The sequence below is a fragment of the Aquarana catesbeiana genome, linkage group LG08 (assembly GCF_042186555.1).
Source record: "Aquarana catesbeiana isolate 2022-GZ linkage group LG08, ASM4218655v1, whole genome shotgun sequence".
Classification (NCBI taxonomy): domain Eukaryota; kingdom Metazoa; phylum Chordata; class Amphibia; order Anura; family Ranidae; genus Aquarana; species Aquarana catesbeiana.
Genome location: NC_133331.1, coordinates 30,839,964 through 30,860,381, shown reverse-complemented (window position 1 = coordinate 30,860,381; position 20,418 = coordinate 30,839,964). Strand labels below are relative to the sequence as shown.

General features: G+C 41.9%; 1 protein-coding gene across 2 annotated transcripts in view; it reads left to right on the top strand.

The window, feature by feature from the left end:
• INPP5A (inositol polyphosphate-5-phosphatase A) overlaps positions 1-20,418 on the top strand; it is a 611,899-nt gene that overhangs the window by 355,691 nt on the left and 235,790 nt on the right. For both annotated transcript variants that reach the window (XM_073595667.1, XM_073595668.1), the window contains exons 7-8: positions 8,438-8,490; positions 11,460-11,579. In XM_073595667.1, coding sequence (XP_073451768.1) covers positions 8,438-8,490; positions 11,460-11,579 — 173 coding nt within the window. The remainder of the gene's footprint in view (positions 1-8,437; positions 8,491-11,459; positions 11,580-20,418) is intronic.

The following is a 20,418-nucleotide window of genomic DNA, read 5'->3' as shown; positions in this document are numbered from 1 at the left end:
TCTCAGCTGGTTCAGCAGGAACCGGCCAAGATTCAAACCGTTAATGGGCAGGCTGGATGTACCGAGTTGATCGATCAACTTGGGTACCAACCAACCTGTCGGATTCTCTTGCAATTATTGCCGTCTTCTCTGGTTGCAGGAAAGACATTCGCACCATGTATGGCCTGCCTTAATATTTGCAGTTCTGGTGGCCCCAGCAAGATGATGTGTTGGTAAATCTTCTAGTAATGGTGCCTGTTCCAGTGACAGTGCTCTAATCTCTCACTTTGGAGAGCTTTCTACCCACTTGTATTGTTTTTCTGGTACGGGTAGTAAAATGGAATCATCCCAACGACTGTAAAAAAAACCTGGCAGACGTAACCTTTTAAAACTATATACAATACAGAAAAAAATGGCATTAGAAAGTAAAGTTTGAGTTCAATTCACATAACCATTATATTATTTACTGCTTTACTTTTTTACCCTTAAAGTGTTACTTGACCCAGGAACCTGCACTATATCTGGTCTCTCACAGAACATGGAAACGCAATTATTTTAGTAAATATAAAGTGCTAAAACACCTTTTCTCCTCAGCAGTTCGAGCAGTCTTGTGACTTCTATCAGTGTCTGGTTAAAGCTTGTGGGAGGAGTTTTCATTCTCCTCTGACTGTTTTATGAGGCTGCATGTTCCCTGACTCTCTGTCTGGACAGTGCTGATTGGCCCTGTGCTGATCACATGCACTCTCCCGAGAGAAAAAAAAAAAACTCTCTAGCAATACACACCAAACTGAGCATGTGCAGCTTTCCCCCAATACTCTGTTCTATCAGGGGATGGTTTGGGGACAGTGGAAGAAGGGGAGGGATCAGAGAAGACAGGATCAAACAGCCTTTTTATACAATGCAGAGGATTAACCCCTTAAGTTCCACAGTGAGTTTAACAAGCATGCTATGTTGCATATACAGACTGATTTTACTGTTGTGGGTTTAGTGACACTAAACAATATTCTGATTTTTAAAAAAATAATCCACGCACATCCACTACTTGAAGTGATTTCAAGGGTGATTGTTTTTTTTTTTTTTTAAATGACATATCATACTTACCTTCACTGTGCAGCTCGTTTTGCACAGAGTGGCCCCGATCATCCTCTTCTGGGGTCCCCCGGCGGCTCTCGCAGCTCCTCCCCACATCAGATAACCCCCTAGGAGAAGCGCTCTTCTGAGGAGGGTAGCCTTGCTTTTTTTTTTTCAAAATTCTCGCTCTTTTTTTGTTTATAGCGCAAAAAATAAAAACCGCTGAGGTGATCGAATACCACCAAAAGAAAGCTCTATTTGTGGGACGTCAATTTTGTTTGGGTGCAACGTTTCACGACCGCGCAATTGTCAGTTAAAGCGACACAGTGCCGAATCACAAAAAGTGCTCTGATCAGGAAGGGGGTAAATCCTTCCGGGGCTGAAGTGGTTAAATAATGCTATATTTCCATTCAATTTCACTTTTTGTTGCATCTGAATTTTGTTGATCTCCTGCAGCCTCTATGTAGATTTTTATTTATTTTTTTGTTGTTTTCATGCACTTAAAGTGGAAGTCCATGAACAATCTAAAACCCCTGCATCTATAGACACCAGGGATCTAACGCTAACCTCTCTATCCCTGTAAAGAAAAAAACGAGTATACATTCCTTTTTTGGAAGCCGATCTGATCCGCTCTGACCGGATCCCAGGCTGAGCTGTCAGCCACGGCTTCTCTGTAGAGTTGAGACGGAGGACCATGGAAGCCCCATAGTAACTCTATGGGTGACGTCACTTCCCATTCATTTCACAGCCGCTGTCCTCCGTGTCCTCTGCAGAGCTTCCGGCGCTGGAGATCGGGTCGGGGCTGGTCAGTTCGTCTTCTAAAAAGGTATGTATACTCCTCTTTTCTTTACAGGGATAGAGAGGTTGGTGTTAGAACCCTGGTGTCTATAGATGCAGGGGTTTTGGATTTTGCATGGACTTCCACATTAAGCAACTGCAGCACATCATTTCTCAGGATGGGTTTTCTGATGGTGACAACAGTGGAACATGCTTGTGCTAATATGACTTTGGGCGGAGGATGTTGGTGGGACCACGCAGAAGGACATTGTGTTGTCACCTTTTAAAGGGAAGTGTTTGACAAAAATAACCTTCATGGTGGAAAGCAGAAAATAGTTTAATGAAAACTGCATTAGTAAATCTAAATGAATTTTTAAATTGTTTTGACACTTGAAAGCTTATGAGATACTAGTGATTGGGTTTAATTATCATTTATTAGGGTGACTGTACAGCTTATTATAGATTTAGTCATTTCTTTGGACTACATTTTCCTTGCAATCAGTGTTTAAGTGATATAGTCCTAGTAATTGGTGACATCACTACTTTCCAATTATAACATTACTATTGAGGTTATCTTTCAGTAAACATTACTTGTGGTTTCTATGGTATCCCCAGCCCTGTCCTTTTGTATTAACTGCGACATTACTTTCATATTAGTCTCTTCTGACATACAGAAAGCCTCGCCTTCAATTACCCGAGTTCTCCTGTTCTGGGTGTAACAAAGATTACCATTAACCACTTGCCGACCGCCGCACGCCGATATACGTCGGCACAATGGCAGCGGTGGGCAAATGGGCGTACCTGTACGTCCCCTTTAATCGTCGTGACTAGCGGACGCACGCGCCCGCCGCGTACAACGTGACCGCGGGACCCGCAGACTCAATGCCCACCGGTGTCCCGGCGATCATGTCAAGGAGCCCGCAGAACGGGGAGATGTAAACAAGGCAGTTCCCCGTTCTGCCTTGTGACATGACAGAGATCTACTGCTCCCTGTCATCGGGAGCAGTGTTCGCTGTCATGTGAGTGGTAGCCCACACCCCCCACAGTTAGAATCACTCCCTAGGACACACTTAACCCCTTGATCGCCCTCTACTGTTTAACCCCTTCCCTGCCAGTGTTATTTACACAGTAAGCAGTGCATTTTTATAGCACTGATCGCTGTATAAATGACAATGGTCCCAAAATAGTGTCAAAAGTGTCCGATGTGTCCGCCATAATGTCGCAGTCACGATAAAAATTGCAGATCGCCACCATTACTAACAAAAAAAATAAATAAATAAAAATGCCGTAAAAAACTATCCCCCTATTTTGTAGATGCTATAACTTTTGCGTAAACCAGTCAATATACCCTTATTGTGATTTTACCAAAAATATTTAGAATACATATCGGCCTAAACTGAGAAAAACATTGTTTTTTTTATATATTTTTGAGGGATAATTATTATAGCCAAAAGGAAAAAAATCTTGCTTTTTTTTTTCAAAATTGTCGCTCTTTTTTTGTTTATAGTGCAAAAAATAAAAACCGCAGGGGTGATCATATACCACCAAAAGAAAGCTCTAATTTGTTTGGGTGAAACATCGCACGACCACGCAGTTGTCAAAGTTACGTGGTGCCGAATCGCAAAAAGTGCTCTGGTCAGGAAAAAATGTAAAATCTTCCGGGGCTGAAGAGGTTAACATATACATTATTAACTATGTGTGTGTGTGTGTGTGTGTATGTATTTTAGAGCTGCACGATTGTGGGAAAAATTATAATCACAATTTTTTTGCTTAGAATAAAGTTTGCGATTCTCACGGCGTAGCATCATCTTTTTTACATTATGCAAAAAAATTGGGATAACTTTACTGTTTTTAGGGGTTTTTTTTTTTTTTTTTAAATCAGGTGTATTTTTTTCCAAAAAAATTGCATTTGAAAGACCGCTGCGCAAATGCAGTGTGACATAAAATATTGCAACAACCACCATTCTCTAGAGTCTCTGCTAAAATATATATAAAATGTTTTGGGGTTCTAAGTAAATTTCTAGCAAAAAATAATCATTTTAACTTGAAACCAACAAGTGGCAGAAAAGGTTTTAGACTTTAGACTGCAGTCTGCTCACATAATTTGTAATAAAAACATCTTTGCCATTCTGAAGTTTCCCTCCAACCACTTTGCATATTATTTTATATATACTGTGATTCTGTACTTGCCAAATATGCTGCAGAAATCTCCCTCCACTGAGTCTGGCTGCAGCCATTTCAACTGTGGGCAGCTGAAGCTGCTGCCTGTTCACTTCCTGGATTTACACAGACACACAGAGGCACACCTCCAGCTCTGTAGCTCTACAGAGTTAGAGCTGTACATGATGACATAAGCCTAGGCTAATGACCAGACAAGAAACAGGAAGTGGGCTGTATAAGGTATTTACTGGCAGAAAAAAAATGTTTTACTATCCAAAGTTAAAACAAGAAGGGCAAAAGATTTAATAGATGGAAAGATGAAAAAAAATGACTGAAGCTCTGCTTTCAGTGGTTAAACTACCCTCATTTACAGACCGAAGTTCCTCCCTTTTGATCTAAAGAACAAAATGGTTACAAATGTTAGCTCAGAGGAATGTTGTGAAACTTTGCAGACTGTTTTTAGTTTTTTGACAGCTGTCAGCTTGAGCAGAGAATGTGGAACTCTAAGAGCCCTTTCACACTGGGGTGGAGGGCGGCGTCGGCGGTAAAACACCGCTATTAGCGGCGTTTTGCTGTTGGTATGCGGCCTCTAGCGGGGGCGGTTTTACCCCCCCGCTAGCGGCCGAGAAAGGGTTAAATACCACCACAAAGCGCCTCTGCAGAGGCGCTTTGCCGGCGTTATAGCCGCACCATCCCATTGATTTCAATGGGCAGGAGCGGTAAAGGAGCGGTATGCACACCGCTCCTTCACCGCTCTGAAGATGCTGCTGGCAGGACTTTTTTTACCGTCCTGCCAGCGCATCGCTCCAGTGTGAAAGCCCTCGGGGCTTTCACACTGGATACACAGCAGCGGCACTTTCGGGTCGGTTTGCAGGCGCTATTATTAGCGCAATAGCGCCTGCAAACCGCCCCAGTGTGAAAGGGCTCTTAAAAAATATATATATACACACACACACACACACACACACACACACACACACACACACACACACACACACACACACACACACACACACACATATATATATATATACTCTTGCAGTGCTATAATGATTTTATTACTTTTACAGTTTTCTTACCTGGTATGGTCATAATTCCACTAGGGGGACATCTGTGGCTTGCTGTACTCCCTCTGCTTCTACTAAATAGTTGTCGCTATATCAGCCACATAGGGAGTGCATTGTTTTCAGTGATTCTGCCTGCATTGCAAGAGGTGGCAGTAGAGCACAACCATTGTGGTTAGTAAATATGGTGACTCCTATTATCCATACACATCTGTAGGTTCAATTGAACCATTGTGAATACAATACTCTCTCTGTATGGTAATGCAAGTCGATATTCTCTTTTTTTTTTTTTTAACCCCTTCCCAACTAGCCCCAGCATTCCTTTAACAGGATGTTTACACCTGGGTGGGGGGGGGCACTGCCTGATCACGTGATCACTTTGATCATCTGTCACAGTGGTCACATCAGTAGCTGGTCCTGCCAACACCCAATTATTACTAGAGACCAGAAGCTGTCTGACAGCTCAGCCACTTTGCAGGGAGTGCGCTCAGCACAGAGACCCAACCTCTTTTCTGCCGCACGTTTGTGTTGCATGGATGGCTAGGGGTTAAAAAATGGACTACGGTTGATGACTCAAACTTTTGAGTTGTGCTAATCCTGTGGCTGCGAGGGCATTGGTGCACCACCCCAGCCCCACTCTCGGCAACCTGACAAACTCGGAGAGTCTGACATCTGCTATGGCTGGATAGGGCTGGACGGTGCACTCATTGGAAACTTCCATTTAGGGCAGTATGCACCCAGGGACTGATAACTTGCTTGCAGACTGCTTTTGCTCCGGGTATTCGTCCCTGGGTGCATACTGCCCTAAACGTACATATTGCTAGGCGCACTGCCCAGCCCCGTCAAGCTACAGTACCGGTTAGACTCTTGGGGTTTGACAGGCTTCAAGCAGCTGGGCTGGAATGTGTATATCTGTGCCCTCCAGCCACAGCTAAATGCTACAGCCCCGTGCATCGGAGCACAAACATCGAATGTGCATGAAGCCTATAAGGTAGTTTGAACTGGTGTTCCTCATCTTAGGGGTTGGCGGCTTGTGGCCCAGTGGACAATTCCTAATGAGTAGTCAGAAGCCATACATGTTTGCCAGAATTTAAGAATATGTTTTGAGAATTTGTAGTTCTTCTGGTTCTGAAGATTTATCCCCCTGAAGGTTAATCATGGAACTATTGGAGCTTGGAACTATTTCCATTTCTGCAAAAGAAATGGGATGACCAATCAGAAGATTTATACAGGATGCTTTTGTTTTTTTATTGAGTCGTCAGTTTTTGTGAATAATATCTGGCCACTACGTGGGCTGGGAATCCTTTTGCATTAGCTGGGGCTTGTTTCACTAATGGGACTCCACCATGGTATTTTTTTTTTTTTTTATGATGTTGGATTCATGCAAACATTTGACAAAAGAGCACTTATAACATTGAAAAGTTTCTTTACGATTGTCAGCAATTTATTTTACAAATCAATAAGAAACGGCTTTTAAAATAGGTGATATTTTGTCATAGATAAGATTATTGAGTCCCGGACATTTTGTGTCAAGGTTCACATATCTTGCTGTCATGGACACTGATAAGGACTCATTCTGACCTTACAATGTGTTAAGTCTTCTAAGATTTTTTTTTTTTTTTTTACTTAGAGGTGTTGACCAGAGCACTAATGTGAATAAAATTTGAGAGTGAGTAAGGTGCTTAAGTATATGCTATGTGTATAAAAACTATGGTGTTGCAGACAGAAATGATCGTATATGCATTAACCACTTCAGCTCCGGAAGGATTTACTCCCTTCCTGACCAGAGCACTTTTTTGCGATTCGGCACTGCGTCGCTTTAACTGACAATTGCGCGGTCGTGCGACGTTGCACCCAAACAAAATGTATGTCCTTTTTTCCCCCACAAATAGAGCTTTCTTTTGGTGGTATTTGATCACCTCCACAATGCCGCATTTTAAAGGGGACGTACCTGTACGCCCGTTTGCCCAGCCGTGCCATTGTGCCGACGTATATCGTCGTGCGCTGGTCGGCATGTGGTTAAAGCCTGTTCACATGTCTTCTAAAAACATATTTTATCTATGTCATCATCGTGTGTTTTAAAAGTAAGCATTTGTATTCTGGTAATTTTTCTCAGCTTTTTCTCAGCTTTCCCAGTCATGATAGATATTTAAGAAGCAAAAACAAAATGTGTGTAGTTGCAGCCAAAAATAGGTTAAAGCACTCTTTTAAAGGGGAACTAAACCCTCCTATCCTTATCCTTTTCAAGTAAAATTAGAAAAAAAATAGGTTTAACCTTAAACTTCGTAGAGGGTTCTTTACTGTAAGAGCGGCAAGGATGTGGAATTCCCTTCCACAGGCGGTGGTCTCAGCGTGGAGCATCGAACGATATAATTTTTTTATTTTTAATATATTTCTAGCAAAAAATACGGATTTTAACTTGTAAGCAACAAATGTTAGAAATAAGCTATTATATATATATATATATATATATATAATATTTTTTAGCAGAGACCCTAGATTTTTCAAACCCTTTTTTTTTTTTTTTTTTTTAGGGAAATAGACACTTTCATGAATTAAAAAAAAAACAAAAAAACAGTAAAGTAAAATTAGAAAAAAAAGAGGTTTAACCTTAAACTACGTAGAGGGTTCTTTACTTTAAGAGCGGCAAGGATGTGGAATTCCTTTTCACGGATGGTGGTCTCAGCGTGGAGCATCGAACGATATAATTTTTTTATTTTTAAAAAATACAAAATGCAAAAAATACGGATTTTAACTTGTAAGCAACAAATGTCAGAAATAAGCTTGGGTGTGAAAGGGTTAAGCATGATTGGTAATACAGCATACATTTAACACAAGATGCTTTGGGCCCTTCTGCAGAATATGATTGGAGCTTTGTAAAATCTGGTTGCAGAGGATACAGAGAACTGGATACTATTGGTGATATACTGTTTAGTATCACAAGTAGCCGGTAAGGATGAGCTCCGGCGTGTTCGCACAGCCCACGTGCAGAGCCCGCCAGGAAGTCAGCACTGCGCTAATGACAGGCAGTGAGACATTGTCCCAATGCGCGGCTGCAGAGATCGGGAAATGTCTCCCTGCCTGTGATTAGCGCAGCGCAGTGACGACCTCCTGGCGGGCTCTGCACGTGGGCTGTGCGAACACACCTGAGCTCATCCTTAGTAGCCGGAAATCACCCATTAGCACCAAAGCTTATATTGTTGAACCACAATTTTGCTTATGTATGACCGATATCAAATAATAAACTCCTGAGACACGAACAGAGTTTGTCTGTCTACTCTCCGAGCTGTGAAATGAATCATATTCTATTTTTTTTTTTCCTAATTAGCAACACATCTGCTGCATTATATTAATCAAACCTCTTCCATATTGTGTTTATTTTACAGAGCAAATCATCTAGGAAAGGCTTTATTCGAACGCGGTGGTGTATTACAGACTGGTACGTTGTGTAAGATCTATGGCACACAGATATTGTCACAAAACAAAGGCATTTTTATGATTGAGAACCTGCCTTAGTTCTGAACATTTCAAATCAAAGCAAGATCTTGCGGATGACTAGTTCAAGGAAGGTAACCAGTATTACAGGAAATGTGGCGTTTAATTAAATCCTCGTTAATCATATCTTTACACAGTCACAATTTCACTTTCTAGAAAGAAAAAAAAGATAGTCTTATGTTTCAAAATTATTCTTCCCTGTCAAGGTAAACAAGAAGCTTTGTGTGCTGCCTGGAAGATGCCTATTTTCAGTATGTATAATTCAAAGTGCTTTTATTGGCCTAAAGTAATGTCATAGGTAGGCTTAACAGACTGACATTTAGGCCATCAGGAGCAGAGGGTCGGCCGGTGGGTTTTTTTTGGGGGAGGGTCAGCAAACAATCCGGAGCTGATGTGGCCATCTTCCAGCATGGTGGGCTCGGAGAAAGCTGCTCCGGTGTCCTCTCCTGGAGCAGCTTCCACGGTGCGTCTCCTCTCTGCTCCTTCCGGCGCTAGGCGTGGCGTTTTGGCCAACCTGGAAACGTTTTTCATACCTGCTTCCCGATTGGTCGGGAGGAGGATCAGTGTTGCAACAGCGAATATTTATTCGCTGTTGCAACACACCTGGGTGGGCTCTGGACGCATCCTCTGCAACCCGAGCCCACCCTATTTTGAAGCCTATTGGAGCCTCTGGCTCTAATCAGGTGCTTAAAAAAAGAAAAACCCTGGCCACTTAATTTATGTGTCCGGTGCCCTGAAAGGGGCCGGACACAAATAGGGGGCGGCCGTGGCGGCAGTGGATAGACTCATGCTATGCATGAATCTATCCACTGCATATAGGGGAAGGCAAGAAGAGAGGGGGCAGCGCCCTGGCACCCCTAATGGACGGGCCGCCACTGGTAAGGAGGTAACTGCCTGACAGTGTACCTGGGGGGTTTTAAGTGGATGGAGAGGTCAAATGACTACAGGTTCGTTGAAAAATATGAGATTTAATTAGGGCCCATTCTCACTGATGTGTTAACACTTGCTAACATGCTTTGCAGTAGGACAGCCCATTGAATTCAGTTGACCAGAATGCATAAAAAAATTAACCTGCAGAAATGTTTGCAACATAACAACCGCCAAGCTCTGTGGTATGTTAAGAACACCAACCCCTACACGTGTTTCCGCACTTCACCAGTGAGAATGGGCCCATAGGGCCTATATTAGCCACGAGGGATCGTAAAGGGACCACAGGCCATATTGCAAATGCTTTGTGTGACTTTCACAAATCTTTAGGTAGAATCTCTCTATGATTGATTAGAAACGGCTGCTTCCAGATAAAAAAAAAAAAATGTATTTTATTTTCAATATATTTTATTATTTTCAAAAGATGTGACATTCCATTTGCATAAACAACGCAAATTATAAATTGTGAGTGTGGATAGCTTTTATTTGCAAAATTTAAGATCCGAAAAAGTTTAAAGAAATTGTAAACCCCATTCATGAATTTTGACCTAGGCACATAGATCTGTAACATTTTACTTATCTCTCTCCAAAGCTCTAAGTGCTGTTTCTTTCCGCTGCTTCATTCCTCTGTTATCAGCAGAGTCACTTATAACAGAGTCACTTCTCGGACGCACAAAATAGCAGCTGAAAATTTGTCTCGGGGAGAGAGCTTAAGAGGTAGAAAAGCACGGAGCTTGTCTATTCAGACGAAAGCTCTGCATGTCCCTTTGTTTTGCTGCCTACATGGAGGGGGGGGGGGGGTGCCTTTCCTCCAATCAGTTCTCACACAGTGTAGGCCAAGACTCCCCACCCACCCCTATGTACTGCTGAAAGAGGAAGAAAGTTTTCTAACACATGCACTTTTCAAAGAGTGTAGAAAGGGAAAGACAGCAGATAAACAAGTAAAACTTATGCAGAGAGATTTGTTTCATCCCTGTGTATCATCTGAGGCTGTTCACTTCACTGGGTATAATGTGAGGGTTTACATCCACTTTAACTGTTTATCAGTTTCAAGGCACATTATGCCTATACAAAACATGGGCAAGTTATTGAAGAGCAATATTTATGGGGTTAATACCTCTAGATAGAAACTAAATACCGGAGGACACTGTGTTAACATTGGAAAATAAACCAAAATGGCAGTGCACAATAACATTATTTCAATTAACCTTTGTGTGGTGTGATCGAAATAGAAGTAGCATTGTTTTTCCTCAAATGTTATGAAAAACTACATCTGAGACCCTAATCCCTACCTTTCTAAATTAACAGTACAGCCACGTAGAAGTCATTTACACGTTATATTGGCAGTAGTAACTTCCTGTGAACATGGTAAACAGATCATGCTTATATTCTGATTACATTCTCGTTTACGTCTGGCACCTTTAGATTCCCCGGATATTGAAGTGTCTAATAGAGCATAAAGTCAAACAGCAGATTACATTTTGCACTGCAATTCAGTGTTCTGTCTTTAAATTTAACATCAGAATCATGGTGCATAAATCATCTAAGAGTTCAGAAACTGTTAATCAGCCTTTTTCAAAAACTTTATCCCAGAGGAACCCTTGTAATTTTCTTGGAGAACCCTTGCTAGCAGCAATTCATTGGACGTTAGTGGAACAAAGGCCCCTTACCTTGGTTATTAGTAGGAAGAATGTCTCCCCTTACAGTGGTGGTCAGAATTCCACATTTACAGGTAGCTAAAAAAAGATCATTGGGTTTATGCCACTGGTTCTGCCAATAGGCGTTGACCCCCAGAACTATGCATCAATGCATTGGGGGGGTCAAGGGAAACCTGGTTGAGAAAGGCTGGTTTAAATATTTACTTTATCTAATTTTCTAACCTTCTATTCCTCAACTCTGAGAGTGAATTCATGACATGTTGCACTGCAGAATGTATTGGCAGCTATCATTTCACTATTAACAGTTGCCTTCTCCCCTCCTATACAGTGCCTTTGATTTGGTGAACATTCATCTTTTTCACGATGCTTCCAATTTAATTGCTTGGGAATCTAGCCCATCCACCTACTCAGGAATACGGCAGAAGGCTCTAAGTTATGTTTTAAATAGGTACGTAAGGTGGTCATTTTATACACTTCTTGTTTGTTTGTTTATTTGCTTGGCTTCTGGAGGATTTAGCTGATTTGCAGACAACCTCCAAAATTTTGTAGGATCTCCTAATCTTCCTCTGGTTACCATAGTCATGCTGCTGACCAACCCATTTAACTTCTTTCAAAGAGAAGTTTAGTACATCACTGGTCTTACCTAGCACGGGTCAGGTGCACTGGCAGCCCAAACTGGGACATCAACATGATCTGCTCCAGACCCGCATTCCTTCTGGCTTAAACTTTGCATGGGATGTAAGCCATTTTTTTATAACTAAGAAGTAGCATGTATAATATGGTGTCTCCCAACGCTAACTTCCTGTTCATTTTGGGCCCCCAGGAGCCCTTTGGCTATTTTCCTACATATACTTATGTATGTCAGGGTTTGTGATTAGAAAGAATGCGTGGCCTCACCAAACAGTGTACACTACATCAAAAGTAATTAAAAAGTACCATAATCCGAGTTAGATTTGGAATACATATTTGGGAGTAAGGGCCCCAACCCTGAACTCACCAAGTGCAAGCGGACTATCACGGGACATGTTAAAGGACATATGCGGGAATAAACAGAGTATTTAAAAAAGTAACATAATTTATTCATACAACACAAAAGAAAAAACATGAAATGTGAAAAGGCATGCACAGATGACATGGAATTTTGACTAGTTTCGTGGGGTTACTGCTTCATCAGGATATGCATCTGTGAATAAAATGCAATACAGTAAAATATGCATATATTTATGTGGGGAGAAAGTTTACAAAACATATAATAGGGGGAAGCTGAAAAGAATTGGTTGTGATTAGGTAGGTTCAGGGAACTATTTAGAATATGGTTTTATTAGGTTGATATTCCGCCCTGTACTTACTATATTCAGGTCTGCCACTGATATTTATCAGGGCGGTTTTCACATGTCCCCCACATAGGACATTCGTGCCTATTTCCTTTTTGTATAGTGCTGACGTTTTGGTGGACACTGTATATCACATGCATCTCTTTGCGATTTGTTGTTGTTGCTGCTTTAGAAGACGCGTGTGTTTTGGTGTCCTCCATACAAATATTTGTATTCACTTTTGTATGTATTTTTTTCTATGGTGTCAGTTTTGTTTTAAATGTGGTTATTTTGGCTTTACTCATATGTATTTGTATTGTCATTCAGAATGTTTTTAGTTTTGCTTATCAAGATAAGGGGAAAGCTGATCACACCAGCCTACACTTGTGTGGGGTGGGAGTGTCCTCTACTTAGAGGTTTGGTAGGTCAGTCTTCCTTTGGGTTTTGAAGGAACACCAATGTATGTGTCGTCACCCCTTGGTCCATTGTTTTAGTCCTGGTGGCTGGATGTTTCTGTGCAGTTAATTTTTCTCACTTGATCTACGTGATCTGCCAGTGCTTGAATATATAATATATTATTTGCTACTACCCCTCATTTTGTATATCTTCGGTATTAGCTTGGGTCAGAAAGGTAAGAAAAACTTGATTTGTAATATTATAAATGTTCTGAAAATAACCCCTTACTCTTACCACCCTGGTCATTTTATACCTCTAATGGATAATTTCAGTATTTCTAGCCAACATTTATTTTGTTTTGGATAAAGTGTAAAAGGGATAGAGCCCCTGTCGGGGTTTTATTGCTTTCGTCTATTTTGAAGATTTCCCTTCGCTTCCTGTCTGGACAGGGCATAATGGTAATGCTCTCCAACACTAGTAAAAAAAAAAATCTCAGAAAATCAAATAAGGCTTGTTTTTAGTGCTGTCTGTGCCTTATAGTTCAGTGATGCCCACACCTCCCATTTCTTGGCCTGGGAAATTAGGGAAAAAAATCCCACTCAATGCGGTCATAGACAGCAATAAAAAAAAATCTATAGAATTCCTATAGCTGTTGTAGTCTGGACCGTTTTTTAAGGCAGGGCAAAAGGGGCAACTGCCCTGGGCCTCATCATTGTCATGGGGCCCAGAGCAGCTACCTCATACTTGCCAACCATCCCAGTTTAAATTCCCTTATTATCCCAGTCCTGTGCTAAGTCCTGATATCTCAGTGTAAAGTTGTGTTGCTGCTGCCCAGCTCTGCCCTTTTGCCATGTACAGATGACTCTTCTGCAGACCCTGTGTTTTACATGTAAATAACTTGCATTGATATGTAAATAGTGGCGGCATTAATATACAAATAGTCGCGGACCACGGCATTAATATGTAAATGGAGGTGGCATTCAATATGTATATCATGTCCCCCTGAGGTCATATCTTACCATCACTTCTGCTGAATGCTGCCCACTGGGGAGGTAAAGGAGCATGCTTGAAAGTCCTGCCTACAACTATAGTCATTAAGCCGAACGTCAGCCTGTTCTGCAAAGGTAAGCAAATTGGAGGTGGAACCCTTCTACAAAATAACATGGTGCCACAGCACCCTGAATTTTGGTGCATGTGAATACGCACATCTCAGCTGATGCATGAGGGTGCCATTAACAATTAATCGCACTGCTCTGTATCTGTTAAAGGACAGCATGTTTCTGTGGTGTTGATGTACGGCCTCCTAACTAACCCCATCCCCCCACCACTCTTTCCAGTGGCTAAATATCGGCAGGGCACAGCTATCTTGAATTAGATTTGAGGTTAGGGAGGACCAAGATGGCCGCCGACCTCCAGGTGTAGGCCAAAGCCGCGGTCTTGCCTGAATTCGGCCACCGGGTGGAAGATCGCGGCTCCGCTCGGGCCGCCGTGTATCCGTTTTTTTCGGAAGTTGATTCTGTGGATTATAGGTGTCCCAGGGAGGGTGATCCAGCAGGTGAGTCAGTATAATCAGCCCAGGATTAATGTCAGCAGGAGTAATGGACGGAGCTCAAGGTACAGGCGTCCTACTCCATGCTGTGTCAGGCCACGCCCCCTCCTCCCACCACTCTTACTGATCCCATCTACCCCCCAGCATTGGCACCAATTACACCCCCTCCCCCCAGCATTGCCACTAATCCCGGGAGCCCTAGGATTGATGAGTCTCCTCACCTCCCCAGTCCATGGTGTGCAGGCAGTGAGGAGATGTGCTGTAACCTTTAGCAACCAATCAGTGAGCAGTAATGCTGTGCACTAACCTAACCACTTGCAACCAATCATTGGGCGGTACAGATAGGCAGTATCCTCTAGAACAGGGATATGCAATTAGCGGACCTCCAGCTGTTGCAGAACTACAAGGTCCGCTAATTGCATATCCCTGCTCTAGAACCAATCAATGAGCAGTAATAATGTGCAGTAACCTCTATCAACCAATTAGTGAGTGGTATAGAAGTCCAGTAACCTCTAGCAATCAATCAGTATATGCTGAAGGACTTACAAACACATTGAACAGAACTGTTATCTACAGTCTTGGGTGGATTTTTTTTTTTTTTTTACAAAACAGATCTTAAACATTCTAAAGACGGCTTGAATTTTTACAGAAGTTGAGACAACAGTTGATTTAAAAATCATCTGAATCAGGTGGAAATTTGTCGGGCAAACCGTGACTGCATCCTAGCATATCCATTCACTTGTTGGGTAGCGCCTTTGTATTCAGGCAGCCATGGCACCTAAATAAAATAAAATGCAACAGAAATTCCTCCATCCACGCTGTTAGGGTGAATTGGGGGAATTGGCTGGTTTTGTGTTATTCAGTCCACACAACTGAATGAGAGAAATGCCAGCCATATATGGCTGCTCCATCATTAGGCTAGCCATATAAGTTTGGATCTTTCTTGTACACTTGATTTGCCCAATCCACGCTACACAACATGGCTGTCGGAATCCACAGTACCATCTGTTTTATTCAGACAGCTGCAGCACTTGCAATTCTCTGAATTCCTGAACCGTGACAGCAGGGCCTCCCATAGCTTCGATTTTGGCTCATGTAGCCGGAATCATCCAAAATTCAAGCAGTGTATGGTCAGCTTTAGAATGATTTTAGAATCCGCTAGGTTGGGTATATGTATGTGAACTTGATTATTTGTGCATATTGTGTGATAAAAACTTGGGACAACTTGGGTGATAGGTAGTCATTGGTACAGGAACTGGTAGGAAAAAATAACAACTGACATTGACTCTTATTATCCTTCCACATGCTATCCTTTTACTTACTATATATTCCTATATATATTTTAAAAGTGTGTAATATTGAACTCCAGCAATCAAAAAAACAAAAAAAACAAAAAAATGAATAGTCCAATATTAGTGAAAATTAAAAGCGGCCTTTGCTACAATACTTGCTTTCACACCAGAGCTTCCTCCCACCACTTCTTTTCTGCCACTAGAGGTCCTCAGTCTTTCAGGATAAAACTACCTGCGCCATTTAGCCTATTTCTACAAAACCCTGGAGGTCATGGACCCGCCATCATCACCCGATAAGGAAAGGGGAGGTGTTAATTTATGTTTGTTTTTTTGTTTTTTTTTTAAACAGACACAAAAGAAATGACCTATTATCTCTAGACTGCAGCGTTAAATCATTGTTGTAGGTCTGCAAATAATGGTCAAAATGTTGTGAAATGCTTTGAAAAAAGAAACAAAATGCTTTGAATGTTAAACTGATCGTCATTCAAGATAGTTCGCTTGTAAACCTCTTTCTTCATTTGAAAGCTATTTAAAGTGTGCGGAAATATATATATATATTTTTTTTATTTCCGTGCAATATGATCGAGGAAAAGCTTGTGACTTGGGCAAGCCGCAGAGGTTATATTCACTCAGCCTAAATGTTGTGGACAATAACAGAGACAAATGTCTTTTCTCATTCTGCTGTGCCTTTGTCATTATTTGTGCTGTGTTATACACAGGGTCTTCGACAATGGCTGCTTATCCCATTCACCCCATGCATGCCACTCTGACACTGCAGTTTTTCAGAGTATTTGTTTAATACAAAAGTCGCCTGTTGAACACAGCCACTTCTCTTTTTTACTTTTTTTTTTTTCTCTGCTCCTGTGAAATATGACATGTAAGGGCGGGGCCTAATATTGCAATTATTATAGATGATCCCAGTTTTGACCCCCTGCATTCATAGGATTTGTGTGCCCATGGAGGGTAGAAATCAAGGTAACCGCCCCCCGTGTTTTGTTTGTTGTAATGTTATTAATGCAAGGCACGTGAGCTGCATCTTTTACAAGTAACTCATTCATGCGTATTCATTAATGCATTGTAAGAAAAGTGCTCTATACAGTAGCAACCAGTAAATTGACAATTTATTGAATTCAGATCAGAAAATAGATCAATTCTTGCTGCTAGAGGTCGCTGTACTTCGCACACATGCAGTGGCATGTTTGATATGACAGAATGAGGCAACATATCAGAATGCATCTTTTGATGACGCAGTAAATCTGATAAGTTGCTAGATGATCACTGCTCTTTCATTGACGTAATCCTGTTTGTAATTAAACCATGTGACATAAGAAATATTAACGCATCTTACTGTAAGATAAAACATATTTGCAGTTTGCTTGGACACCCTTGGAATGTAAAATGGTACCTGCATTCTTGGGATAGTCTTTTAATGGTCATAAAACTTTACAGTGACCTGAAAACATAGTGTCAAGCTTTTGCAAACATCCCTGTCTTTGTTAAATAGCAGTTGTGCTTTTAACTATCCTATTTCCTTTTGTCTTTCCATTATTGTCATACTACTGTAAAGCACTCATTTACAAACAGTAGAACCCAGCTGAATTCTCCTTTTCTTTGTCATTTTTTCCTTCTTGTAGCACACTGTCTGCTTCAGTAAACTAAATTCGGGCTACCTCAGACCTCCCACGATGGCCTGACAGAAAGGGCGCGAAAATGACTGTAGTTTTAGTGTTAACTTTGGGTCAGAGATGTTGTGATGGGCATCGTTAAAATGTGACATTTGCCAAAAAAAAAAAGTGCTCCGGCATCTCAGCCTTCCATGACGGGGGCGAGTCCTGGATGCGAGGCTGCCCTGCTACTTGTGGAATTGCATTCACACGGATTGGCCATTTTCAGGGAGCACCCAGCCGCAGATCCGGACCTCCATAGTGAAATGATGGGCTGAGCGGCACAAAAGCAGAGTTCTGTAAAAGCAGTGAATAATGACTAACTCTTTTCATCAGCACTGCTAACCTTTTGGCAGCCACCAGCACACTCTATTCTGATCGGCTGATTGGGGTGGACAATACACTGAAGCTCACTTTGAATGAATGCTACCACCAACAGTGTCCCTATTCAAGGTTTTGGGAACCATCTTTCACCATTGTCTAGCACCACTCCTCCAGACAGTAGGAAACGGGAAAGTGAGAACATATATATGGGAGGGGGGGGGGAGTGCTTCTTTTCTTGCCTGTAATCCCCTCTTAAAGCTGCATAGATCGACATTTCCAGCCGAGCAACAGGAGCCATTCAGTGTCAGATAAACATAGAGGGAAGAGGTTTAAAGTCAGGCCTTTAAATCCCTTTAACTGCATGGCCTCATAATGCAGATTTAGTGCCTCTGAAAACAGAAGCTGATAAGTCTTTTCCTCTAAAGGCTTTAAAAGGCTAAAGAGCATTTAACTGCATAGACCTTCAAACAGCAGACAAAGCTGGAGGAGGAAGAAAAATCCTTTCAACAGGAAAACTTTTTTTAAATGATACCTTTCCCTGCCAAGAAGTCCTTATTGGTTTCTCTGATAGTAACGTGGTTGTCTCATGAATCCCGTTGTTTGTTAATATTTTCTTCACAATGACAATATTCAGTATTATAGAAGGCAGATACAGGCCCTGGAAGGCTTAGATTCAAGGCTGGTTGTGCATATTTTTTTTGTTACCCAAGCCTGAATTATGTGCATTTTAGATGACCCATTTTTTTACAACTACAACTTGCACATGACCTATTCTGGAAGCACTGTGCCTAAGTTAGTGATATGGGCTCTGCTGCACTGTTTTACTTGTTGGAGTTCTCATCAAGGGCACTATCTGCAATTAATCTGATCAACCTGGGTTTTCATGGGTTGGTTCCAGCTGCTCCAATTTTCTTTTCACATTGTTTTCAATGTGACAGTCTTCAACCAGAACGTATACACAAACTCCCATTTTTGTTCTCTGTGCCTAGGATGCTCCTAATGACAGCCCCTTCATTCCCCTTTCAACACTATGCATTTGAGAGAACCACTACCCAACAAGTGCACTTCCCTCCAAGGTGGAGCCCAGAAGCATACAGGCTTCTTTTGAGGCCTGGCACCAATAGTATGTGTGTCCTGCAGCATTCTACCTACTCAGGAGATGTGTGCCTCCTGTGGTAAACTTCCCACCATGTGGTTAACATTTTAGCAGCCAGAAAAATGGGGTGTTCGTTTGACATTACCTCTAATTTTATTTATTTTTTTGCCTTGTGTTCTCTTCCCACCAAAGATGTTTCAGTAATCCACATTAACAGGCACACTACCAGACAAGTTGATGGTGTTTCACTCTTTTTGGGATTTCACTGAAAGTTCAATTTCCTACTTGGATCCCATTTTGAATTCTTTTCTTATTAAATCCCTCAAAGAGGACTCTGACCTCATCCTCATGTCATTAAGCATTAGAAGCAGATGTCCTGTTGCAATCATGAAAACTTGTTTCTCTCATGGCACTGATATCTATTCACTTTTGATAGGTCAAATTAACTTTGAACGTATTTCTCCTTTTTTAAAAACAGTAATAGTATCGCATGCAGTCAGAGCCTTCCTCCCACTCAAGTCATAGGTCTCATAGCCGAGGTCCTCCAACCCCTCTTCACAGCATTCTGTTTGAAGGTGCACCCCCACTTCCTCAAGAGGGGGGACTCCTTATTCATCCAGTTGAGTCCCTTGGTAGTATAACCTTCTAGCATTTGAGTGCTCAAGTCACCCTTTGCAGCCTTCCATTGTGAACATCCTGTCTAATGAACACCTCAACTAGATGCAAGTTGGCAAGTGTCTAGCCTTGGTCACCATTAAACAGGGCTGTTAAGCTGAAGTCTTTGCTGCTAGGGGAGTCCACTCTCTCTGGATCTTTGACCTCTTTCCTGTGTGTAGCAGTGTTCCCCCCCTCTTCTTTGTGGGATTGTTGAAGAATGTCCTTCTAGTGTTATATCTTAGTCCTTTTCAGACTCTTCCTCTGTGTTAGGTAGTCTGATTTCTGGACAAGATTCCAAGGACTTTTTAGACACTTGTTTCTTTGCCACATTATTGGTGGGGGGTGGAATCTTCCATCACCTCAGCTGGGGAGGAGCCGTCTGACTGGTGTATCCAGTCCTTGAGACTGGTTCACTAGAACAGTCCCCAGATTGTTGGGTGGTTCCTCTTTAGATCAGTATTTGGACATTACCTGTGTGCTGCAGAGTTTTCACATTCAGAAAGGTTGGGAACCTTCCCGGCAACAAATGGTGGACTTGCTTCCTACACTGGACAGCAATGCATGTCATTTGTAACTGCTTTTCTAAAGCCAAGGGAAGTGGATGATCTCCATAGGAGGATTCAGAACTTTACTACCTCTTTTCCTGCTTGTAGAAAATAAGTACCCATCTCTGGAGGGTCCTGGATTTATCTGGGCAACTGGCAGGCTGGTTTTACTGGGGGTAGTGTAAAGTCAGATGCCCTCGTGGGGGGAGCTGATCACTGGAAAGAGATTCTCTTTTTGCAGTCAGTCTACAATCAAGAGGTTAATATGGCGCACAATGGATGTAGTCAGGTATACAAAACCGATAAAGGTGGGGGGGAAAGGGGTAGGGCTGGGGGTTCCTGAGAGGGGGAACTTGGTGGTAATAGTTAATGTTTCACAACAAGTTCAAGTATTTGTCCAGGTGAGGATAAAATGATGCTGAATAATAATGGAAGGCAGCCAGTCTATAAA